At 37.9% G+C, this 26,818-nt stretch overlaps 1 protein-coding gene across 3 annotated transcripts in view; it reads right to left on the bottom strand.

The window, feature by feature from the left end:
* CWH43 (cell wall biogenesis 43 C-terminal homolog) overlaps window positions 1-26,818 on the bottom strand; it is a 28,674-nt gene continuing 1,856 nt past the window's right edge. Inside the window, exons 1-14 of one of the 3 annotated variants that reach the window (XM_074866153.1) lie at window positions 24,569-24,856; window positions 23,026-23,227; window positions 21,946-22,034; window positions 19,804-20,058; window positions 15,924-16,049; window positions 13,640-13,719; window positions 11,194-11,299; window positions 8,255-8,390; window positions 6,879-7,028; window positions 4,475-4,619; window positions 3,755-3,816; window positions 2,532-2,687; window positions 887-1,012; window positions 1-573 (exon numbers count right to left, since the gene is read on the bottom strand). In XM_074866153.1, coding sequence (XP_074722254.1) covers window positions 925-1,012; window positions 2,532-2,687; window positions 3,755-3,816; window positions 4,475-4,619; window positions 6,879-7,028; window positions 8,255-8,390; window positions 11,194-11,299; window positions 13,640-13,719; window positions 15,924-16,049; window positions 19,804-20,058; window positions 21,946-22,034; window positions 23,026-23,227; window positions 24,569-24,701 — 1,728 coding nt within the window. In that variant the 5' untranslated portion in view covers window positions 24,702-24,856 and the 3' untranslated portion in view covers window positions 1-573; window positions 887-924. Of the gene's footprint in view, window positions 574-702; window positions 1,013-2,531; window positions 2,688-3,754; window positions 3,817-4,474; window positions 4,620-6,878; window positions 7,029-8,254; window positions 8,391-11,193; window positions 11,300-13,639; window positions 13,720-15,923; window positions 16,050-19,803; window positions 20,059-21,945; window positions 22,035-23,025; window positions 23,228-24,568; window positions 24,956-26,818 lie in introns of those variants that run through there. The other 2 variants (XM_074866155.1, XM_074866154.1) reach the window with 2 other exon arrangements.

Genomic DNA, 26,818 nt, shown 5'->3' with positions numbered 1-26,818 from the left:
TTTTAATAAAAATTACAAGCAACTTTTTTCCCTTCTCAGAAACCTTGTCGTGTTGAACATGATTGTTTTTAATTCTTCTGCAGTGTTCACATAAGTGTCTCATAACAATAAGTATTCAGAGGTACTTTACTCTTCCCTTTGTAAAAGCATTGTAGTGTCTAATGACCTGTTTAATAAAAAAAGTTTGTAAAAGCCTTTTCTCCAATGTTATGAGTATCAGTCATCTGTAAATTGTTCTAATAAAACACATTTAAGAATAAAATGTGGAATAGCAGCAGATCTAAATGCTGTTTCACTAAGTCAAAAATGCACACACTTCAAACACACAGTTACTGCACATCTCCCAATTAAAAACCACATTAGTCCCATTCCTATTTTGAAAAACCTAAGGCCAAGCTTTTTATTACAATAGCAGCAGGACTACAAAGTGCAGCATATATCAACAGGTTACCTACACTACCACATTATTTTGCTTTGCTTCAGTCATCAAAAAAGTGTGGAAGTCAGCGGAAATTCCTTGCTCATGATTTTTCCAGTGAGCTCCCAGGAGAGGAAAGGGGTCATAGCTGGACCCTAAAGAAAAGGTGGATAGACACATTCAACTCTGAAACAGCACAATATAGGATACCTTCAAAAAAGGTGAAGAAGTTCTTGCCAAAGAAAGTTCCCACCCTTGCTGTGCTACACACAAAGCAGGTATCTGGCCCAGGTAGATACCAGTTTATTAAAATGCATGTGTCTTCCCTCTCTCACAGTGATGACAACTCATTAAAGAAAAGAGTCACCAACTATTACACAGACATACACAGTGTTAAGCAGCATAGCAGTTACTCGTCCTTAAGCAATGTAGTCTTCCTGGCTGCCAATTCAATTTCAAGCAACAAACCTTTCTTGTTGTTCCCAATGATATGTTATTTTCTCATTCTAATTTGTCTGTTTAAAATATTTAGGAGTGCTCATATGAAAATGATGAATATGCTCATAATTATGTCCATCTTTATAAGATCCAAACCTAAGAAAAATATTCAACAAGGCAAAACCATTACAATATGATTTAACCCATGCAATTAAATCATACACTTACTACAATATAATTAACACTTCTTCTGAATCTTCTAGATAGTTTATTTCAGAAACAGGCCACAACCCTACTTACGTATAAATCATAATCTATGTACACTAACTAGAGGTCTTTGAGTATAAGAGACGTTTAATTACACTGATTGGATTAATGCCATAGGCACTCTATAAATGGAACTCCAGCTGACAAACGTAAGCAGTGCATTTATCTAGTTAAATCCTATGCACTTTAAGTTTTTTCTATTGACTTCAGTGAAGATATAATTTAACCCCCCATAGTACCTAAATAGTGAACCCTCTTGTTGATATTGCACATCTTACTTTTGAAAATTATGGTGAAAATTGTAATTTTTCATGTCATACTTAAATCTGAAAGTTCTGATTACTGACTATTATGGTAGATAGATGTGCAAAGCTAAAATGTAGTACTTATTCAAAATATCAGTGCTAAATAACATTTCAGAGCAGTGCTGTTGTATTTCAAAAGAACTATAGCTAATTGGAAAAAGTTAAACTTATTCCTAAAGGGTATACATTTTCTGCTTATAGGCAGACATAAAAGAAATTAGGACAAGAAAAATATTCTGCACTGAAATCAGCTGCGAAAAATCTGAATGTGAATGCTAACTTCAGGCAAGTTTCAACATGTGGAAAAAACTGGGCAAACTCCTGCTTAGACAGGAAGCCAGTGACTGGTAAATTAAAAGTAAGCTCAACTGTTAGGTGTATATAAGAAATTAATATATTCTGTATTATGCATGTTAGAAGTAGTAAATATGGCATTGTTGGAAATTGTCTCTCTGTGGCAACATCTATCTCAAACTTCATGATCCTTCCACTGATATTCAGTGTAGAATAAATACCTTTCTCCATAATTCTCTTCCTTATGCAATGCCAGTGGGAAAATGACAGCATTCTAGAAATAAATAACTTTTTAATGTAAAAACCTAGCCCTTTTTTCTTCTTGACATATGTAACATACTGCCTCAGGCATTCTCCCTAATTTTTGCCCCAGTTATATAGTATGTTTTAAAACATATGCAAAGAATATTTAACATATATATTGTATTTTGTGTTCTAAGAGACAGTATATTAAGACCCCGATCCTCAGAAGTGCTGAGAATCATGGGAGATCTCTCATCATCTATAAAATGAGTCACAAAACCACTTGGCAAATATCCCTATCAAACAATCTCAGAAATTAATCACCTGGGTGAAATAAGCATTACCTTCAATTTATGCTATGACACAGCAGACTGATTTTAACCAAGGCACATGCCAAGTCAGTAGAAAAAAATGAAATTACAAATCAGAAGTTCTTGCTTCCTCATCTTCTGTTCAGTTTGGTACTGACCAGTGCCTCCCACTTTAAGAACAATTTTGTTTGTAGACTTCTCTTGTAAAAGATACCATGTACATCATCCCCATAATTTCTTATGAGATACACTGACCTGGGATTGAAATGGATGTCCTCAGGAACTTGGCTGGGATCAGTGACAATTCTGTCATTGTCAACATAGCTATCCAAGTGATCTGGGATCCTAAATTTGGCCATCTGGACTTCTGAATCACTTAAACCAGCATGAGATATGCGGGCATAGCCCAACCTATCAGATTCAAGAAGGGTTATTTTGAAGAAATAACTCAAGGCAATTTCACCACATTCTTAATTCATGTCTCTTTTTTCCAAGAGTTATTATTTAACCTATCAACATAACTTTCCATTTCTGTGAATCTCAGCTTCAGAAAACTTAAAGTGCTCTATAAACACAAGCATCATTAACACAATGTCACAAGCAGAAAAACTCAGAAATCATGCTTGACAAAAAAAATAAGTTCTAGATCTAGAAACTTATCTTTAAAATATAGTTTTAGAACATGCATTCTGGTATAAGCTCCCCAACTTTTCCACTGGAGAGATTTTGAAATTCTAGAAAGGAACTCAAGCATCAACAGAATGAGTAACGAGAAAAATTAGATTGCAAATGGTGGTTTTGTTGAGTTTTTTGTTGCTTTTTTTTACTCAATACTGTTACTTAAGACAGCTGTCTAGTTTCCTGGTTTTACTCCTGTGGACACTGCACAGTTTTCACAGTTTCATCAGAACAAGCTGAATTCCATTTTGGTACATACATCACCAGGAGAATGATTTACAAGCAACTTGGTATTAAATGATATGGAGTGCATAGGTCCCAGCAGACGAAAGTACTTCAATATGGGCTTACACAGTTAAAGTTTCCACTAAATCCAGGATAAAGTTTAGCTGGATTAGATCAGCATTTTGCTTCAGCAAACCCTGCAATCATAGTCCAAAATTTCTATCTTGCGTGTCACATACAAATTAGGGCTTAGCATTCACATTTTAGAATGAAGTTGCAAAGCCAGAGCTTTAGAAAAAAGTACTTTTATGTTATATTACCAAAGCAGATTAGATCTGAAGGCTTTTGACACAGAAGGATGAAACCTGTAATACTGTCTTTTTAAATTATATTCAGAAATACACCAATTCATCCTGAGATTGAAGTTTTACATTACTACTTCATCATATATCTAACTGTCCATACATAATTGTTTAGGGATATGAGACTCTTCCACAATTACCTACAGAAGGGTGTAAAACTGATTGTTATAAAGATATTTAAAACCTATGAATAAATGATCCACTTTAACATACCTTATTACTCCGCGATACATAATATAGCTACACCATCTGTCATGATCTGTACTGTCAATATCCTATGAGTGAAAGGGGAAAAAAAAAGTCAAACAAATAAAGCAAGCTTTCCTTACAGGTAGGCTTTAAATCAGTAACAGAATCAATGAGTAAACCTGCTGCAGAAAAATGTTTTGCCTAAAACATTGTAATAAGGTAGAAAGAAAAAACCCACCATTAGACAAATCAGGCAACTTTTTGACATCTCCCGACAGAAAACCAAACTGCAGAACTCAGTTTTAAAACAAAAGAATCACAGAATTAGAGGTTGGAAGGGATGTCTGGAGGTCACCCAACTCCCAACCCATCCTCAAAGTAACCTCAAATAGGTTGTTCAGGGCCTTATGCAGCCAACTTTTTAGTATCTCCAAGGATGCAGGTTTCACTTCTCTGGGCCCCTGTTCTAATGCTTGACAACCCTAACTGTGATTATTTATTTTTTTCTTCTTCTATATAACTGACATTTCCCTTGTGGTAACTGCTGTCCATTGCCTCTTGTTCTTTCACTGTGTAACTCCACCTTCTCTATAACATGTCATGAGGTAGCTGAAGATTGCATTTGAAAATTTGCATGTATTTTCTTATATGTCTATTTCTAAGTTACTAATTTGAAATACTAAGCTGAATGTTTCAAATATATATTATCTCTAACTGCTAAAAGAAGCAGTATTTTCACATTACCTGGACATTTCCATTTTCTATTAATTCAGTATAATCTCTGGATCCAGGAGCTGAAGTGATGTATCCTAGAAATACAACTTGCTTAGAGCTAGTCTTCAATAAGTTTGAAACAGCTATAGCCTGGAGTTTTCTGTCCAAGTCCTCTCTGAAAGAAATGGAAAAGACTTTAACATATATACCTTTTAGCTCAGAATCTTTGTGCTATAACATAGTAAACCACAAATGAATCTGGTACCTCTTTTATTGTTCAATATTAGAGAGTATGAAAAGTTTACACAAAGCTCACTGATTCAAAATGATCACTACGTTCGATAAAAGCCACATGGTCGTGGTAGATGTAATTAGGGTTCTCTTTCTAACCATCATAGGAACAAATTTTTCTATTACAATTTTGTTTTTAATACTGATCTCATCACTAGGAAATGTGAATATAAGTGCTTTGGTTATCTGCGGCTTTGTCTCTGCCTGCACTTGAAATTTAATTGTGCTAGCACAGCATGGTGCATAACAAAGAGCTCACATGCTAACAAAACTTTTATGATGGACAGATCTTGGTAAATACAGTCTTAAAGTCTGGGTCACATAATTTATGAAATATAATTTAAGAGCTACGTCATCCCATTAACACTACCTAACGACATTTGGCAGGTATTCTGCATCTCTTTAACAAGACTTACACAACAGTTCCAACAGGACCAAAAGTGATAGCATAAGTGGAGCCTGGTAAAATACTACATTAGATCCCATTCCCTGTCGTTGGATTTGTCATAACATAATGGCAGTTCTCTTTCTATGATTCTTCATGTTAATAACTTTAAACAGTTGTGTAAAGCATATTCTCTCCTGTATTTTGGTAGACTGGGCTAAATATCAGTGAGACAGGGATTGATTTTGGAATCTGTAATCCCAAAAGACGACAATTTAAATGCTGCTATGCTTTCTAAATAGCAGTACTTCTGACTGAGGCAAATGCATTAGGGAGAAAGAGCACACAGACAGGAGACAAAAAACCACAACCATTTAAACAGAAGCCTGATCTAGGTGTATGTGAAGTTGCATGCTCAGCTAGCTGCTCTTTCCAGAATTATACCTCTCCAGAAGATGGGTTCTTTTAAAGACATAGGCATTGTTATATTCCCACATTTTAAAAACAGTCTTTAAAAAAAAATCCCTAGTTTTCCAGTAGCTTAGTTTATGTCATCCCAAGCAGCAGATGAAAAAACATGAAAAACAAGCAGTTGTGTGTTCCATTTAATTACAAATTCATTCACTCAAAACACAGTCCAATTTGCACTGGTTTCCCATGTGTCTCCTCCTATTTTCTCCTTCATCTTTATTTCATCTCTCTGTGAGGGGGGAATACAGCACTATTTTCTTCTACTGTGACAAACAGTTTCTCAGAGAGGCAATTATAATCATCTGTGTGAAGCACAGAATGAAATTCCTTTCTAGAGTTCAAATTGGGAGTGGTTTCTGACAACTATATGTGTTTAGTAAAAAGGACATCTATAAACAATTTGCATGCTTGGAGCACAGCTTCTACACAGGGGAAGAAAATGGGGAAGCTCAGTACAGAATAATGAGAATTTCTACTGCTTTCTGAGTAGCTTCGTTGTGTGTTATATTCTGCACCCAATCCATAAATTTGCCTCTCCATGAATTATAACAAATATAAAAAAAGTCCAAATCTTGCTACATAACCACAAACATACTAGGTACTGCAGCAAATACAACAGAAAATACAGCTCATGGAGCATCACAAAACTATCCCTTATTAATATTCATTACATACAAGTAATCAAGACATTGTTTTAAAGTAAAGAACTGAAATATATACCTTAATCTTTTTTATCATATATTTGAGCTATTGGTATAATTCTTCCTTTCAGAAGATTTCATATTTCCAATTTCACATAGTCAGAAAGACACTGAATGGATATTTTCATTGCTGTTTCAAAACTGTCCTTTCTTGGCAGTTTCAGAATTGCTACTTTTTATTTTAATAAACATCAATTGTCCATTAATGCTATCTATCTGTAACTATCTGCACTCAGTCTGGAATATAATGGATCTATTCCACATGCAGAAAGTCAGAAGGATGCTGTCCTGCACTGAGATGTATCTGTAGCCCTACAACTTATTGTGGTTTTGCAGAACTATATATCTCTCGTCACTCAGATATTAGGCTCAGGTGAGTTTTGCATGACACATTTGTCCCTTTTAAAAAATGCTTCAAAATTTTAAACCAGTAGCTACGTCATAGTATTTCCTTCAAAGTGCCTTGTTAGAACTAGTATTACAGCAGCAGATTTTAAAGGGTACAAAAGAAATCCCACAAGTTCACAAATTACAATTATGTTACACGCCCTTGCACGACATCTGTAACAATAAATAAAATACACACTCTTCATTTCCAAAGTGGGCAACAACAAAATCAACCAGTTTCCCTGTGAAGTTGACAGTCATGGAGATGGCAGGTGCAATCTCTCCCTCTGGAGACGGAAGGAGGTGATGGGTAGATTTTACAATTGGATATCTCGATAGTGCCATAATCCTACATGAGAAGAGGGAAATAGTTACAATTTGTAGTTCACAAGCATCACAAGTGTGAACTAAGCAGATAAACGTGGGCAGGAGACTAATGGTCACTGAATTCAAACCATCAGACCAAAACACAAACCATCTCCAGCGGACTTTTCTGAATGTAGGTTTTCCTCTAAAATACTACTTAAGTACATGTCTAAAAAGGTATTGTCAAATTCATTCCTACACTAAGAAATATCACTCCATACATATGAATTCTTAAACTGATCCTTTCAAAATCTGCATCCTCAGACAAAACAGAATTTTATACTACCAGTAATTAAAATGTATTTTATCACAAGTAGAAGCAGGTAGAAATAGATCTTTAAAGCAGGAGATTTCTCGTTCCTTCAGCTTCTGCTTGGAATCACCCTTAAAACCATTCTGCATCAGGTTTTTCAAAATATTTAATGAAGAAAATTTCAGAGAATGACTTTTCTGCTCCATTCTGCATCACTTAAAGACATAGGCTTTGGAAGAGGTAAGTTACTAAATTCCCCTCACATATTGCAAAAATTAAATAGCCATTGCAACATCACTGCCACATCACTGCCATAAAAAGTTCCATCTGCCACAGAGATCTGCCTATTCCCTTGAAAAAAAAGCCACATCATAAGCCACTATTTTCCAGAGGGCAAAGTTATTCAAAGATATGCAACTGGTAGTAGGTCAAGCATTAAAGTAAAATCAGACACAAAAAATCTGGTCAAATAGACATGCACCTTTCTATGCCCATTTCCCACTACACAATCCAAGCTGGATTTAATGAATCCAAAATTTCTAATAACTCCAGGTGCAGTTACATTTTCCGACTGCTACCACATTTTAAAGTCTGAAATCTAAAGTTCTCATAGCCTCAAAGTTCTCTCAAATAATGAGAAAAGGAATCAGATATAGGACTTAAAATGCCAAACTTCCAAATCTGTACATTAAGGGGCAGGTTGCCATTCTCTGTATCACCAAAGTCAAAGTAGTTTACAGGGGCAGGTGCCAAAACCGGATCATTTCTAACAAGAAAACTTCATCTGCAGTGTGCTGTAATGCTAAGGAATCAAAGCGTGTTCTTAAAGACAAGCTCCAACAAGTGATTACAGTGATTATTATTCCAATTATCCTTTGCTTATGTTCTAGTGGAGTTAGTATTGGGCAGTGTATTTACGTTTATTTACTGTTACTGTGCATGTAGAGGTGACTCACCCCCAAGTGTGATCTCTTGTGCTTGGACCAAAATCTGTGTAAAATCCTAGTCTTTCTCCTAGCCACATTGTTGGATCGTTGTTCCCAATGAATGGTTTAGAGGCATCGCTCTCTATAATAGTGATAAAATCTGCATCTAAAATGGGGAAGAAAAAAGAAAATATTTCAAAATTTATAACTGTGACCTATAAATGTGATGTGTAAATGACTACATAATGTCAGCACTTCCCTTTTGATTACACAGGGATGGACACATGCCCTTCAGGAGTCAGTCAGGGCAAATCTTAATGCTGGCCACAAAGTCATGCCCAAACTTTTGGTCACTGTAGGCTACACAGCCTCTGATGGAGAGATACTGCGTGTCTGGTTGCCATAGCTCCTCCTCCCTGGTGCATAACCAGACATACATGAGACTGCACAGTACAGCTGGCCTGCACATATCTGGTGCAGACCATTTCAAAAGCATTAGACGTAACATGCATACACAGATTAACAGCACAGTAGCAACTCTACTGCTTTCAATTTGATGAACAAGCACTACACAGCACATCTGCACTCACCTTCATCTACCAAATCCTATTCTGGTCCAAAGAGTCATGTGCAAGAGGGAGCAGGCTGCTGCCACCAAAACAATTAATCAGTCTATAGCAACCTAGCATCAGCCCCCAGGCATGGTAACGCAAGGGTTCCCAGCTCTAGTGAATTGCTGACCATCTGCAGCCACCTCACTTTGACAGGATACTGATCCCTCCCTGTTTACATGCTGAGGTGTGGTTTTGTCAGGGAAACACAAGTTCCCCTATGTTTTAGCTGCAGGATACAGGAAGAGCTATGCAGTCCCTCAAGGAACTGGCAGCTAAAACAGTCCTGCCCATACCTGGAGGAAAGCGGGAGTCTGCAAGCTGGCCACAGGCTGGCTGAACCATCCAGGCTCTGCTTGAGCAGCAGGTTGGTACAGCTGCAGCAGCAACAAACTCCCTTCTTGCTGTGATTATGCTCCCCTCAGAGTGCTCTCCTACTCTAGAAGGCAGATCAAGTCACCACTTCATCTGCAGCCTTTCTATAAGGAATTAAGACTGCTCTATCCAGCACCACTCTCGCTGCATATGACTTTTTGCTTCTTAAATGTCTTATTTAGCACTATGAAAGCAACATGAGCAGGAAAAATGGTAGCTCAGAGTACTTTTAAGTGGACTCCCAAATTTTTGCTTCTACGTCATTATCGTACATGCTAGCCACAGAAACAATGACTGAAGCCATTGAGAGGGGTTGATGTTGGGTTCCCTTCAAGGCAGACAGGACTTCCAGTCGCAAAAGCCATTACATGTTGCATCTTCACTATTCCAACAGAGAGGAGGTGAGTCCAAGGAATATACACTACCACACCTTTAAAGATAACCCCCATGCTGAAGAAGTTAGTCACTCTTTTCTCTGTGGTTCTCAAAATCAGCTACTTTTCTTTAGCACACAAATCATTTAAGAATCTTCAGTTTAACTCTGAAGGCATTAATGCATTTCCTGGAAATGTTAATGTGGTATTTTATATAACAATATACATGTAACATAAAACTCCAGAATACTGTTTCCAGCAATCAGGAATTAAGATTTATTCATTTCTATTTTGGAAATTGCTGCCTTTTTGACTTACCGATTGCCTCTTTTAGAAGTGATACTTCATTACCACAAAGAAATGCTCCATGGACATAACCAGGTAATCACTTTTTCTAATATTCATGAATTTAAACTATAAGTACCAGAAATAAATGTATTCACTATAGTTCATAATTAAATATGCAAAGATTAAATAAATACCCAGACACGAGCTATGGAATCACATGTGTACAAGAATGCCCCAAATTTCAATTCATCAAATGTCCCAGTTGTTTTCTCCTATCACTAGACAGCCTACATAGCTCAGCCCTCTGAAACTTTGGTCATGGAATGGAGTGAATGATGCACAAGTCAGCCTGTTCCCTCTTCACTAACCCCTGGGCATCTCTGCCACAAAATCAAGGCTTGCACAGCAGCACCTGCGTCAGTGCCTTCCCACTGCTTGGGTCTGTCAAGCCTGAGCTGCTCAGGAAAGCCCTGTGGTGCATTCACACCACAGTAGGAGAGGAGAACAACAAATGCTGGAATGGCAGCAAAGGTATTTCCTAACCTCCTGAGCTGCTTTAAATCTTAAAGCGGCAGCTCCCAGTCTTCCCTGTCTCACAAGTAACACCTACAAGCATCACTCTTTTCAATTCTTTTCAGTGCACCCTGCAGCAGCACTGCAGCACTGATCTTTCGTCCAAATTCTTCATTTCCTATTGCTAATTTTCCAACCAAATTCCTGTCCATGAACAACAGGTTAGACACCCTTCTTTACAGTACATTCATGATAACTCAACCAAGCTATAATCACTATTTTTCTTTTATACATTGCTCTGGCTCAGTGATGGAAAGGGACTTGTCTGTTTCTCCTCTGTACACCTTGTTTAGGGCATTTTAATTTCAGACCTTTTAGGATTACACTATTATTACACTTAGGATCACACTATTAGAATTACACTAATAACACTTCACATAAAAAAAAAAAAACCACAGAGAAGTTATAAAACATTAAATTTGATCTAAAAGAATATTTATCATGATTTCATTTATGCAAAAAACTTCTCTATAGACAAGTGAGTGATCAACAATATGAGAAAATCCAAATAATAAATTGTTTCTTCCAACCAGAAATCTCTTTAAAATACATTTTAAAAATTATCACCTCTGCAAATGGATTTTTAGCAGAAGTGATTGTATTGGAACAGCTCACAAATTCAGAAAGCCACTAGACACAGGTTCTTGTGTTAATGCAAGAATGGACTCAGTTACCCAGCAGGCGTTCTTGCTTCTGTCTCTTCAGATGAACCCTCTCAAATATAAATGAAGTGGAAAAAAAACATTACCTGTCTGATTAAGCAAATTAGCTGATCCTTCCAAATTAGACCATCCTTCATTGTCATATGCAAATCTAAAAGGCCAGATCATAGCAGAGAAGTCTCTTTTTGGAACCTCAAAAAATAAATGGAAAAAAAGTCAAGTACAGTTTGACTTTTATGTATTATACCTTTGCAATCAACATCAGATACATAGTGCCATAAAAGACACTCAGGATGAGATGTTTTAATCAATATACTTTCCTAATAAAAGCAGTCAGGACTACAAAAGCCTTTAGGTATTTTTGAGAAAAACAAGAGGAGAAAAGTCATCATAGTTAAAATGAATTTGTACAAGTAACAGTAAATAAATTAACATGAAAGAGACTATGAATTCTTCCATCTTTCTAAGAGGAACTACCCACTTTTTTCCACATTATAAGGTATTACAAACATTGATGAGTTCTAAAAAGAAGGCCAACTGCATATGTCTTTGTGCATGTGTGAATACACATGTGCATGAGGGCGCATACACACATACACACATGATTTCTACTTAGCTCTCATCATTTTTATGCATCTTTCCCTGCATTTGTCAGCAGTGATTTCTCTCACATAAAAAATACCAACAGGAATACATGTCAAGAAAAAGATTCAAAGGAATATTTCCAAACTACCACCAAAAGAAAAAAAGCCTAATTCATAATTACAACCAACTACACCAAAAATTCAATTTTATATTAGTAATCAATTAAATCACAAAATGGAAATGTTAATTTATATCTGATCAAAACAGCTCTAATTTTAAACTAAAATTACTAAATAGGCAAGCAACACACTTGGACAACTTGTAAGTAATCCAAATGCTAAACTTTGCAAGCATTAAGCATCTTAATTGTTACTATCATTGCAATGCCTAAATTTTTGCCAGATAGAAAATGGGAATCTTCCGATTTTTATCTGATTCCCATAACTAGTCTAAGTCTAATCTAAGACAACCAACTTTTCAGAGAGGTTCAATTCGGAGTCATGCATATAAATATAGAAGCATAGAATTCCTTTGGCTAGAAGGAACCTCATGAGGTTACCTGACATGAGATCAGGCTGCTAACAGCATTGCCCGGTCAAGTTTTGAATACAATTCAGATAAACTCATTTCATAGAACCACAGAATCATTCAGGTTGGAAAAGACCCTTGGGATCATCGAGTCCAACCATCAGCCCTACTCTACAAAGTTCTCCCCTACACCATATCCCCCAGCATCTCATCTAAACGACCCTTAAACACATCCACGGATGGTGACTCCACCACCTCCCTGGGCAGCCTATTCCACTGTCTGACCACTCTTTCTGTGAAAAATTTTTTCCTAATGTCCAGTCTGAACCTCCCCTGTTGGAGTTTAAAACTCTTGTTCTGTCACTAATCACGTGTGAGAAGAGACCAGCACCAACCTCTCTACAATGTCCTTTCAGGTAGTTGTAGAGAGTGATGAGGTCTCCCCTCAGCCTTCTCCTCCTCAAACTAAACAGTCCCAGCTCCCTCAATCTCTCCTCATAGGATTTGTTCTCCAGGCCCTTCACCAGCTCCGTTGCCCTCCTCTGCACTCGCTCCAGCACCTCGATATCTCTCTCATATTGAGGTGCCCAAAACTGGACACAACACTCCAGGTGTGGCCTCACCAGTGCAGAGTACAGGGGGACTATCACCTCCCTACTTCTGCTGGTCACACTATTTCTAATCCAAGCCAGGATGCCGGTGGCTTTCTTGGCCACCTGGGCACACTGCTGGCTCCTGTTCAGCTGCTTGTCAATGAGAACCCCCAGACCCTTCTCTTCCAGACAGCTCCAGCCACCCCTCCCCAAGCCTGTAGCCATGCAGGGGGTTGTTGTGGCCCAAGTGCAGGACTTGGCCTTGTTGAAGCTCATCCCGTTAACGTTGGCCCACCAATCCAATCTCTCCAAGTCTCTCTGTAGAGCCTCCCTATCCTCATGCAGATCGACACTCCCGCTGAACTTGGTGTCATCTGCAAACTTACTGATGATACACTCTGTCCTTATCAAGATCATCAATAAAGATGTTGAACAGAAATGGTCCCAACACCGAGCCCTGAGGAACACCACTTGTGACCGGCCACCAGCTGGATTTAGCTCCATTGACCACCACTCTCTGGGACTGTCCATCCACACTTATAAAAGTAACATTCAAATTTAATATATGAGGCAAGCATCTCTCAGTTTTTCAGAATATTTTTTTCCTTCATAGCAGCACTATAAATCTCCAAAGACCCAGACATTTCCCACCTTCGATATGAATTTACAAATTAAACTTTTTGCATATTCATTTCTGCATTAGTTTTGCTGAATACTTGGATAATGGTACAAAGACTTATTCAGCACCAACCAACACACCTAAGATATCACATGTATATTTCACTGTGTATTTGGAAGTTACCATTTTCACAAACACACTACTCACCCCTTGGCCCAACTTCTTCTGGTAAGTTTTATAACGTAGACCCAATCCTAGCAAACCAACACCAACAAACAGCCACAGTACTTGAAACAGAAAAACACAGAAAAGTTGTTTTTAAAGCAAGAGAAGGTAATGTTATTATTGCGGTTAAACAGAACTTGGTACACTGTCATTCTAAGGTGTGCTATTCGTAGAACGGGAAATGTATACATTTAAATTTCCTCATATGCCAGTGATAACACCATTCCAAAGTAGTGTTCTTAAGAGTATAATTATGCATGCAGAATATCTGTATGTGTGCAGACACACCTACATTCCACAAAACACAACAGGCTGCGCAGATACAATATACCAAAACTCCTTGGAATGTTTGTGTAAAAATTATCCCTACTGAAGAATTCATTATAGGAGATTAGTAAGAGTATCATGTAAACCTTCTAGTGTTTTCCTGTGTTCCAGATATCCATTTGTAGTATACAATTTTTATTTTGTATTAATACAATGTGTGGAAGAAAATTTAGTTTACTTCGCAAGCCTTTACATGTCAGAAAGATGTGATCCCTGCCAGACCTCTGTTTGACAGTCCTTTGTTTGACACGTTCTTGGAAAGGGACTGTGGCTTCACAGAATGCAAATCCAGAGCTTTCCCATTGCTCCTGTAGCCTTCCAAATAACCACAGTTGACACTTAAGAGCTCTCAGCATTTGGCACATTGTAATGTGATGATCAAACCCCTCTGCAGTTATTTCATTTACAGTGGCATACATTATCTACAATTATTTCAGTAGCTCCAGTTTATCCTTTCATCAAATCTTTAAACAGATATGTAATTATATTTATGCAAGTTTTCTGGAACAATTCTGTGTAAATTTAAATAAATTTTATCATGGGATGATGTCAGAAGAAAGGACGTGCTGTTTATGTTAGCAAATGTCAAGCAATTTCATACTCTGCAAGATGCAAAGGTGCTTAAAGGGGAAGCTGAGAAACAGTACAAGTCTGGGCATGACGAGGAAGTACAAGAGTTACTGTTGTAATGTCACAAAATTAGCTGAGCAAGGGCTGTGCTTTGTGGCAGACAGTACTCTGAAGTATTTACTCACTTTTGTGAAATGTTTTTGAGTAGTAATATTCAAACCACTTGCACTGGTGCTCACATTGCCTCTAACATACAAACTCTCAGGGGCCACATTCTTCTGGTGCCTAAGTAAACAGGGTAAAGATCTTCATAAAGATTTCAGAAACAGCCCTGAAAAGAAGTGAAGCACTGCTGTCTCTGCTTTCCAAATGAGCTAAAATGAGGTACACAAATGATAAGTGATTTGATCCAAAGACACAGAGGAAAAAAAGATGCAGAAGTTTGAACCGTCAGCATCCTGATCTCTGTAGGGTTAGCATGCCCTGACACCTAGCAATTTTTTCCTTTACCAAACTTCACAATATTGACAGACTTTTTCCTTAGAAAAAGTAACCTAACAATGAAAACAAATCTGAAGCTCAAATGATTGTAGAAAAATACTTGAAAACATAATTTGGATGGATTCCAGAGTTTTAAAAGCCAAAAAGTGGTAAAACCTCAAACATTCCAGTTTCTCTTCAAAACCTAAGGAAAAAACCGACCTAATACATACCATCTGGAAAGCTAGGATCCTTAGGAATACTTCACAGACAGGAGATTACAAAGTTTTCCTGAGAATAGGCCTGGTCTGGACATGCAGCAAGGCGTCAGGATTGTGTTGTGATGTCAGCCACAACAGGTAGGACTGCCTCCGCATGCAGGAGGGGTGTCACGTTATACAGCAGCTCCCAGGCCAGCCAAGTCCCATCCCACTGCCAGCCAGCTCACACAGCCCTATAAAGGGTGTCACACTGAACTGCTTCAAAATCAACATACCAAATGGGCTGAGAAATCATTCATATCTTTTGTAGACACATATAATAAATCCCAAGATCCAGAGAGGCCTCCTCCTCAACCATCAAAATTAAATGACAAACGATGCCAAATCCATTTTCACATTTCCTTTTTTCACCAGGTTTTTTTTTTTTGTCTCCATTCAACACACTCCATGAGAAATAGCGCCTCTCTCAACCATAGTCGTAATGAATCAGTTCCTCCAGTAGTACATGTCATCATTAAAACTAAGGCAATACCAACTACAAGTCTGGCTCTAAAACTAGCACCAAAGAAAAATTTCTAAAACATCTGAACAAAACACTCCACTGCATTTCTCTTTTTCCTCAGACTATTCCTAGAACCATAGAAGAAAGGAAGTAAAATTATACTTACATAGTTTAATATAGTTTTTACTCTTTTTGAATAGTGGCTTTTGGTTGCTTTTCACTTCAGATATAGAGCTAAGGTCTTTCTTGGGTCCTGTGAGAAAGTCTACCCCAATACATGACATTATAAACCCTGTAAAAATATAAGTAATTAGTTTTTTCATAGAGCTTTAATGTATTAAACATTGCTCATAAATGTACCATTTATAAACTCCTAGCTGTTGTGTTACATTCAACCTTATGGCTCCAACAACAAAGACAATTCAAAGCACAAACACAGATAAATGCCATACCCAATGTAGTAATGCAGGCAATATGAGATTTATTGATAGAGAAGATCCTACTTATCATTGTCACAGTATTCACCTCAACTATGCCTGCAGCACTTGAAAAATTTTTAATTTTCATTGTTGTACTTGTTGACATAAGCTTCCAACAAAATGAGCTAGTGCCATTAAGCATACCACTAATGATAAATATTCCCAAAAAATATTTCAAAATAGTAGTATTGCAACAAGAATTCAAAGCTAAAGATTATTTAAAATGCCACTGAACACCTGTTTAAGACAAAAATAATGAAGATCAAAATTATATTGTGTGGGTTTGGGGTTTTTTTCAAATAAGACACTCCTAAGATTTAATACACCTGAAACAGCCTTACTAAGACTGCTTTGTGCTGACAACTAAAGAGCAGACCTAATAGTAAAAGTATCTAGCTAAAGACCACTTCACATTATGAACTCTACTCTGGACTATGGTGAGCTCCAAAATACAGTCCATCCTTGGGTCTTTCAGGCTGAGCACAAGGCAGGCTACTGACACTAATGCAACTTGCAGCTATTCTTGCTCTTCCATTGCAGCCCAGCAGCCTAAGGATCACGATATTACCAGATAACTTTGTGGTCCCCAACATCAGGCTGCGTTGAGTGCTAACCAAGCAATCCTCAGAACCTGTCTCATTATTCACTATGGAAGCGCAGAGATATTTTAACTCTGCTGGTACTACTGGGTCCCACTGCTGCACATTTTATCAGGTCTCTTCTGTTAGTGAAATATTTGTTTAAAGCCATGTCTTCCCTTACTCCATTCATGTACCAATTGGGAGAACAAAAAAAACAAAAATATTTTAATCCTTTGATCTCGGGCAAAGCAGCAAATCTTTCAGCAGACCTCCCCACCTTTGTGTATCCTAACACCAACTTCCAGAGAACATCAAGCACACTTAGCCAGCACTCTCAAGCAAAAATTGATTTGCAGTACAGCTTCAGGGTATTACATTAAAAAGGCTAGCACATGGTAGATAAATTATGCTAAAATGCTTCCAGGCCCCTATTGACGGCTACAACTCTCAGCCTAGCTCAGTGTTTTCAAAATTTACTGGAATTAACCTGGACAAGAGGAATTAAGTTACACATACAAATTACAAAACCTTAAAATAACAGCTTGATGAAAAAATGCATTGTTGACTGTAGATGTCTATTATCTTTGGAAATGAACTGCTCTGTCATCAAGATACAAGTAACACATTTTTGTATAGGGACTACAGAAGCAATTGCTCAACAGTTTGTTCTAGAGCAGTGTAAGCAGACTGCAGCAGCTCGGGAGGCCAGTTTAACATGGCAGCATCCTGTATCTTGTGCTCCAGAGCCAACAGAAGCAGCTGTGCGTTTTAAGAATAGACAACTAAGCACACCTATAGATACATTTTACAAGCTGGTAAGTGACTTCAGTGCACTAACTGTTCCAATGCACTGTGATGCTATCTTTTCTTTTCAAAAGGTAGTTCAGACTAATAGTACAAGCTCTTTCCCCACCCCTTACCAGCTAAAGGATCCAATTACCTGTAAAGAAAATGTGGGAGCATAATGAGTTGCATAAGAGCTCTGCCAGAGAAGGGGTATGTCCTTATATCTTTGTGGCATTATTAATTAGCTATAAAAGTAATGTTCTATTTCAGAGTTATGGCTGAAGATGAAGTAACAATTACTCAGTAATTTCTTACCGCCTTTACTTGCTACATTAGTTGTAGTACAAGTTTGTAATCCAGGAAGTTGGGTCTAGTGCAATGAAGAAGGGGGCATGCACAAAATACTTCTCAAAGAGAGACTGATTCAAAGCCATTAAAGTTGATGGAAGACCACAGATCCAACCCCTCAGCATTATGTTACATCACCAAGAAGCAGCACAGAAGTTTTGAATATAATGACCTTATTTTCATTGTCACTTTTCCTGGTGCAGTTCCCTACCCAAACTGGCAAGAGAAAGGCAGGATATTGGACAGCAGGAGAAAGCAAGAAATAGCACTTGCACCTGAAAGAAACCAGAAGAACACAAGCAGTTTGCCAGAAAGCCAAGTTGCAAGGGTAGAAGCTCAGCAACAAATACACAATCTCATGGTATAATTTGCAAATCTTTGATAAGCAATGGGATGGCATAAAAAAAGACAGAAACTGGATTCTCAGATGGAATATAAACTCATATAGTGCCATCAGCTGAGATTGGTTCAATTCACAGTTTTCATTTTACCAAAGAGAAAGTCAGGGCCATCTCTGTGTTACTACTCATTGATCATGCCAGATGAATTAATCACACTTATGTATTTCAAAGGAAGTGAGAGAGGGATTTTACATAACAGCTTTTCTTTTGTCAAAACACTACTCAAGAAAGCATTTGACACTCCTCTACCACATGCTTTCCTCATATAATTCAAAAAATAAAGTTAAATTAACTGAGATAACTGTTTCTATGGACAGCCCCCCCCCGCACCCCCCACCCCCACCCCACCCCCCGAGTGCTTTCAGAACAAAGAAAACTACAATAAGTAATGGAAGTCTCCTCAAAACACAACAAACTGAAACCCTGCATGTGATTGCTGGAATATATAAAACACGTATGGAGAGTAAGAAGCTGGAGTGACAGAAAGTGGTTGCAATGACATTTAGGAAATCTAAAACCATTGGAGCAAGAAGTCAAGCACAGCATTCATTAATCCTTTTCAAACAAAATATAGGATAATGTGTCACATTTTAAAATGTGCCACACACTTAGCCCAAGACAATGTTTGGCACTGTTAAATATAATTAGTGAAATATGCTATTAAAACACATTAGCATCTATTGAGAAAATAATTCTGGAGACAAAACCAGAAAGGGTTGGTTTCATTTCCACATCCCCACCTTCATCAAGGGATCATTTTCCTGAAACCTTTATATTTGCTCACCTCAGTTCTTCCTCATTGGCAAATACCTGACAACTTCTTTTCTTCCTCTCCTGTTTGCATGTTTCTGACACTGCAGGCTTATCGACATTCCTCCAAACAAGCTGGTGTGTCCATAAAGTATAAGGTAGAGCCACATGGAAATGAAGCTCAGGTCTCAAATGCAGACTACCTAAATCAGCAGGATGCTGCACTCTGCTCCTCAGGGCAGGGCTAAATAACACACTGAATTATTCTACAGTCCCAGTAACACAGCCTTCATAAGCCCCTGAGTTTCCAGAAACTACATTGTTACCTGAGATACCATACTGCTATCTTAGGTAGCTAGCACACAGGTGCATTCACACCCTGGATTGCAGGCATATTTTTGAGGTGACTGATTAACAGATCTCTTCCTCAGTTGTGTACTGAGTTATCAGACTTCTTTTCACTTTGTCATTTTCCCTCAACTGAATTCCATTTCTGTCCACATTTTAAACTATTTCTAACAGTACAGAAACAAGTAATTATTTTTTGTATGTCTCACTAATTTTCTTATAGAATCTCTTGCCATAGTAAATCAAACAGCAGCTGAGCATTTAGAAAGACTATTTATACACTAGATACATTTTAAACATCTGGTTAAGGCTAAAGCAAGCATATTTGTATTTGTTCAGAGTCATAAATGTACCTAAAAGAAGATGGGAGCTTTCTCTAGCGTAAATTCCTCCAGGTACAAATTTATAAGCTGTACACCATACACAGAAGAATAATTCAAGAACATAGGCAAACATGGCTGTACTCATGGCTTTCCCAGGATGCAGACAGCTAACAAAGTGTCCAGCCAGTTGAGGCCACACACACATGGTAAAGACAGCAAGAATGTTGCCCGCTACAGCAGCACTCCAGGTGTGTAAATAAAGGAGACCAGCCGAAGATGCTAAACCTGTGAAGGGACAGAAAAGAATAGAGTAAGTCACAGTCAGGTGTATTATCTACCACCACCTTGTTCACATTCTGTCCGGGAAAAAAAAAGAGTCTGGGAAATAGAACTGCTTTGCAGCCATAAGAACTGCATCACTAGAAGAACAATTATTCCCAACAGCCAAAGACAGCCTCTTATTTTTCACAATATCTCATTCTCTTAAAGACTGTCTATTCAGTGCAGCAAAAAGATAGCAGAGAAACATCATCAAGAACCAAAACTGAACAGTTTTTCTTACATAGAGCTCTCCCAGCACAACAGAGGGATGATGCAGTTTTTAACAGGTCTGCCTGTTATGAACCTCCTTTAACATAATACAGAAAGAATCAAATAGGTTAATATGAAAACATATCTTTCCTTGATCTTCTCTCCCTTTAGATAAACATATGATGGGCAAGAAAATATCTAGTTATCTAACTGCAGGATCCCTGATTTACCACACTACCTTTGACTGTTATGGGATTTAACCCCAAACAAAACATCATCCACCACAGAAACTCTCTATAAAAGGAAAACTTCATTTTAAAACTTCATTGTAGGTAAGAAAATGTTTACTACACTTCACATCATGAAATGTGTAGAAACATTTTTAATATTTTACTGTTACACATCAAGGTTCTGAGTATTTTAGAATACAATGCTTGAACCAGCTAAAGAACCATTCTGTACTAATTTTAAATTAGCAGCGTGTGTACATCAAAAATCAAATGCTCATACTCACATTACAATCTGCACACACATTTCTTAAAACTAACACCTGCACCAAAAGGTAAATTATTTGGGTAACTGACGGTTGAAGCATTGCCAGCTCTTGTGCCTTTATTGTGACTTTCCTGATATTTGGTATTTTATTTTGGTCCCTGACTAGGAGAAACTCGAGTTTGCATTAAATTTCCTGTCTTCAAGGTTGTGGAAAATGACTTGAAAATGTTGGCTCTTAAGTGCTCCAAAAGAGAAGGTTAGTAAGAAACAAGCAAAACATAACTCATTTCCTCTGGTCTCTGTATTTTGATTTGTCCCAATTTATTATGAAACATTTGTAGGAAGTACTGCTTTCTCTTCTTGACATAAACATCTACAAACAATTAGTTAAGGCCAAAAAAGAAGCAAAATTATGATATTTTTAAACAGCATTTATACCACTACATTTCCCTCAGATGGGTCTACAAATTTAACGAAGCTGCATCCATCCCCCCATGCTGAGAAGGTATGGAAAACACACCTCTCCACAGTTCAAGAGCAGAATTATTTCCATCTCCTCCTACTTGCACCATGCATACATTGCTCCACAGTATAGCTATACCATCCTCCTGAAAATGGATGTCCAGATCCAGCACTTGAATCCCTCTTCCCACCACCCAGGACCCACTGTAGGCAGACTGATTCACAAATACATTGCTCCAGCAGAACTGCTTTGATGTTCATACTATTTTACTGCCTGGAGATCTTGGCTACTAAGGAGACAGGAGGCAAGTTTGCCTCCAGGTAAACTACTCATTAAATTACAAGTTACTGTGCCTTCTGTGGAATCGAGAGGCTTGTGTCCCCTCAACCCCATAACCCTAGATGTAGCCTTACACAGCGCAGATGGTAGGAACTGAAACACTACTCATGGGAACAAAACCTCATCAGGGGCTTCTGAAGAGAACAACGCTACTCTGCAATGGCCTGGAGATTTGGCCTGTAACCCTTAGACAACTGGTCAGATATGTATACTACAGACAGTGACAGAGAAAAGGACACTTTGCTAGCAGTTGACTTTTCTGAGACATGGTGTAGGGTCAGAGAGCTTGAGTAAAGGGAATAAGGTTAATAGAAACAAAAATTGTGCCCAGGATTTGCACCTACCTACAAGAAACCAGGCAAAACGGGTGACAGAAGACCAGCTCCAAAATGAAAGCATCAGTCCATGAGCCAGACCCAACAGAACTGTACCTCTAATACAACAATAAGGAAAAAGAAATCATACATAAATAAATTTTATAAATAGAAAAAGAAACTTCTAGACATAGACAAGGATGCTTGGTAATATTTTATACTATTTTTATTTTAAACAGAGCTCAATTTGAGCACAAAATATCTTTATCTCACAGCCTGCTACATTTTATCCCTTTACTGGATGTAAAAAACATCCAGTTGAAAATAACGGCAATTTATCATAATGTATAAGCAAGCTATGTTCAGCAGAAGAAGCACTCCACTGAAATACTAGGTACAAAAGGCAAAAAGAACTCAGAAAATGAGAGGGAGGAATCCATCCCAAACAGAAGTATTTTCTTCACGTCAAATAGAGGATCCTACAGCATCTAACATTGCTATCAGTCTTGGGTAGCTCTTGTGTATACCAATTCCAAATTATTAACTGCCTCAGCAGCCACTATACGTAGTTGACTCAGAATAACTAATCTGGTCTCCTTCTAGATTTTGAAACCCCAGGTGAGCAACACACAGCATTAAGACTGAATTCTTACTAACCAAAAGTTCTGCAGAAGTATATCTTTTAATATTGCACACAGTTTACTTTTTTTTATCTGCATGGATCTCATGTACACTATTTCCTACCATCTCCCTTCTGAAGTCAACTGCTACATTCATTTACTGCATACTCTAGATGCACTTCATTCATAAATCCTTGAATCTCAGTCCTAATTTAAAAATTGTTTTGCAATGTGGCAAATCAATTTTTTTATTGCTGAAATAAAAATCACTCTGTGTTAGAAAATTTTAAGATTTATTAGTATAGACACAATGCTCAGAGGTATCTGAAAACAAGAAAGAATCCACAATCTGTGTGAAGTACCTTGTACCCATTTTATCCTGTATAAGTTCTTATACCATCATCTACTTAAGTTTTAATTTGTCACCCACTAGCACTGGCTTTTGATTACTGTTTTGTTTAAATAATAATAATAATAAAAAACCACTTACCCATAAGGATTAGGCTCTGGACCTGTATGTGGATGTCCACTTACTGCCCATCTAGAAATTAACGAGACCTCACCAAATATCCACAGTGTGAGAAACATGAGGCTGCCAAAAGCAATCCCTGACAAAAGCCAATGATGGTGGGAAACAGTCTCTCTAACTGCATTACCAGGTTTGTTTGCTTCTTCTTTCCTTTTGTCTCCACCTAGAATAAGAATAGAAATATAGCTGAGCAAACTTCAAATCCTATTAGAAAGGGTTATTGAGAAAAAGAAATAGTCAAGATCACAAAATTACCAGAATAAATTACCAGCTCATACAGAAAAGATAATTTATCTGATCATTTGTGGAAATTGATAAAACAAAAAATCTCTAATAACATTCCTAGATCTGTCAGGAAAAGCTACTCACCTTAAGTGTACAAAAATGTAACTTACTCATATGATTATTCTTTATACTACTGGAATTTAAATAATTAAATTGGCTTTGAAAATCATCAGAAAAGTTGTTAGAATTTGTTCAGAGGATTCTGTTCTCTGAAACTCTAAACTCTGATAAGAACAAAACCCGACACTTCCAAGGAAGCCAGAAATAAACTCCCTTCCTTCTCTTCTCCTTTTTCCGTGCACTTTAGATGCTCTCTCATCTAAGGAGAAAGCACCACCTTTAATTGCATAGACATATTGCTTTGTCACCTAGGAAGAAGACAGATTCCCTTCCTAATCTCCTGCAGTAGATTCCCTTTCTAAATTATGATGAAAGCTCAGGCTTAATTTATGTCATGTATGCAAGACTACAAACAATACACATGATGCCAGTTTATATTCACTAACACATAGATAAGGTCTTACCTTTCAATTAATTAATTCAGGTTATACTGAGAAGGAAAGAACTTCTGAGGATTTAACATGAGCTGCCTTAACCCACCAACCGAACCTTGCTGTCTTCCTCGGCAATACTACCTTCACAGTTTTTGAGTGTGCTTAGCCTATGCCAGCCCCCACTGCTGTGTGCTCTGCCCAGATGCTCCAAGAACTCAGGCAAATTCTGAGGAACTTCAGAGGAACTTGTCCACTCCTCCAATTCTTCCTGTTTATTTAGCCATATCAGCTGTTCCCCAGCTTTATCCTATCTCCCCTTCTGTGTCAAAGGATATGCACTGGCAGAGAAATCCGAAGAGCAGACCGAATTAAGAAAATAACAGAAATACCACAGATGTTTCATGCTGGAATGAGGATAACCTCTTCTGGTTTTTACTGGTCTAGGCTATGCCTTTGCTTTACTGTCACATTACTGATACTGCAATTAGTTGGCAGCTCCAACACCAACTTACTACAGCTTGTATGAACTGTGATATTGATTCTGCCATGTTATGGGCAGATGGAAGTACCCCACGGTTTCTAAAGTCTGCAAAGCTCATGCATCAGGTCTAAAACCAGACTGTACTGGGGAAAAAAAAAACCCAAAGGATCAAAACCCAGTGACACATAGATAGGTATACCTTAGGATGTTTTCATAACCACCACCTTTGCTGTAATATGCTTACCTGAATAAATTCGCTCTGCTGCTGCTATAAAACCAATTGTCATTATGACAGCATTGGCAGCTTGAGAGCTCCAGACTGGGTTTAGTGATGTATACCAGATGCGAAGAACAAGGAGCATTATCTTGCCTAGCATGAAGCCCCATATCCTGATGAACCTGTAAGAATCAGTTTTTGAAACAGTGATGCATTTGAGAAAAAAAAAATCTTACCTTCTCAGAAAAAAAAAAATTAATGCCAGTTACAATCCTATCAGTATAAGAAAATACCTTTGTAAACTGTTTCCTGACCACCATGTTACTGTCTGAACCAGCAATGAGGAAGAAACACCTGCAGCCAAGATGAATAGTCTAATTGAAGCATTTGGTGCCTGGTATGATGCTAAGCTTCCTACAAACAAACACACACATACAGAGGTTGCTTTAATGGGCAATAGGGATCAGATAATAAGGATTTCCTGTGCATTAGTTCAATCTTGTCTGTAATTTGGATGGCTATACCATTCACCTGAAAACATATGACTACACATTTTTAAACAAACCAAAGAAATGTAGGTATGGATAGAAACTGGGTATATAAGACATTATAGCAGTTACCATTTTCAGGAAAAAAAATAACATGAAACAATTATCAAAGACTGCAGTGACTGTCTCAAGTACTTATGGTCATTGATTCCATAAATAGGATATATGGATAAAATATCTAAGCATACAGATATTCCTGAACAGTGCACTTACATAACTCAAAAGCCCTAAAACCTTATCTATGGTGACTGCTCCTTTCTACAAAGGATATGGCTTTTACCACAGTGCACTTACTTCTATGGCTTTTGAAGTGCACTGTGACAAAAGCCATATCCTTTGTAGAAAGGAGCAGCCACCATTGGCTTAGCAGGTGCGAACGAGGCTTTCTCTGGCCCAGTATCTGGTCTCAGAGTGGTCATTAGCAGCCTGCCTCATCTTGTTACTGGAAACTGTCACTCTCCCAGTCACTCAAAGAGACCATGCACATGCATCTCTGCCATTTCCCACGGCACACTGACCTCACCTTTATCAGCAGTTTTAAACTCTGCTAGTAGGTTTCCAAAGGAGGTGACTATGGGTCACACACATTCTCATAACTTCAGTCAGTGTGGCAAAATCTGGCCCAGGACCAGTGACAAACAGCAGGAGAAGCAACATTGTTTTGCTACCAGCCATTTGCTAAGTGAGTATGAGCCAAACTTGAAGAGACATTAAACAAGGAAGGCCAGAAACGGAGCTGCTGATTCTGGCAATGCATACTACGAATCCTCCAACTCTCTATTTGCTCATTCTGCTCAGAGTAAAAGACGCAAAGCTTAGAGCAAAGATGGTAAAATGAAATCAATGTGTAGTGAAGATGTACTTGTATGGACTTCAGCAGACATTGCATGTACAATGCACACAGATTTCTGTCGCTAAATTGTACTGAAATCCACAACTCTGTCTCTTCAAGTCTTTCATCACTTGTGCTAACCAGATTAAAGCTAGCATGGGTTTGCTACTTACAGCAGACACACCTTTTGTTGCTGAGCAAGTACACCCAAAACATAAATATATCTATACAGACATGCAAATTTATTGTGCATTTTCTGAAGACATAGATTCAAATAGACACTACCACAGGGGTAGTTCATTAGTTGTTTTTTTTTTTTTTTAAATAGAACACAAAATCAAGTAGTATGAAAGGATACAGAAATTAAAACAAAAGTTTCGGAGAAAATAAAGCTTCCTGAAAAGGCAAAAAGAAGGATGATGATGAATCATCCATCAAAATCCATCAAAACCAAAAAAAAAGCAATCCCCTAAATATTCTGGTTTTAGCTAAGCATGAAGAATTTCCAGATTTTTTGATTGTGAAATTGGAGACTGAGTATTTCCAGTGGCATGGGGTGGAGCATGAATGGAATAGACAGTTCTGCATGATTTTGTTCAACAAGACTCAGTGGAAGGCTATGGCCTTTCTGAGAAGGGAAAAAGATCAAAAAGAGAAAGAAGGAAGAAGTGTCTTGGTACGAAGAAGGAAAGAAAGCAGGAAGAATTGAGAAACAGGAGACACAAAAGGACAGAAATAATTTAAAAGCCAGAATGAAGTGGTGAGAACCAAATAAAAAGACATACATGGAAAGTCCTAAAGCCCAGTGCTGCCTGTGCAAGGGCATCTGGATAACTTGAGAACCTGCAGCAGGGAGGCAAGTAAAGAGTGAGAGTTACCACTGGCTGCTAAACTCCT

The sequence above is a fragment of the Strix uralensis genome, chromosome 4, assembly GCF_047716275.1.
Source record: "Strix uralensis isolate ZFMK-TIS-50842 chromosome 4, bStrUra1, whole genome shotgun sequence".
Taxonomy (NCBI): Eukaryota; Metazoa; Chordata; class Aves; order Strigiformes; family Strigidae; genus Strix; species Strix uralensis.
The sequence above is the reverse complement of the archived record's forward strand: the minus strand, read 5'-3'. Positions and strand labels throughout refer to the sequence as shown.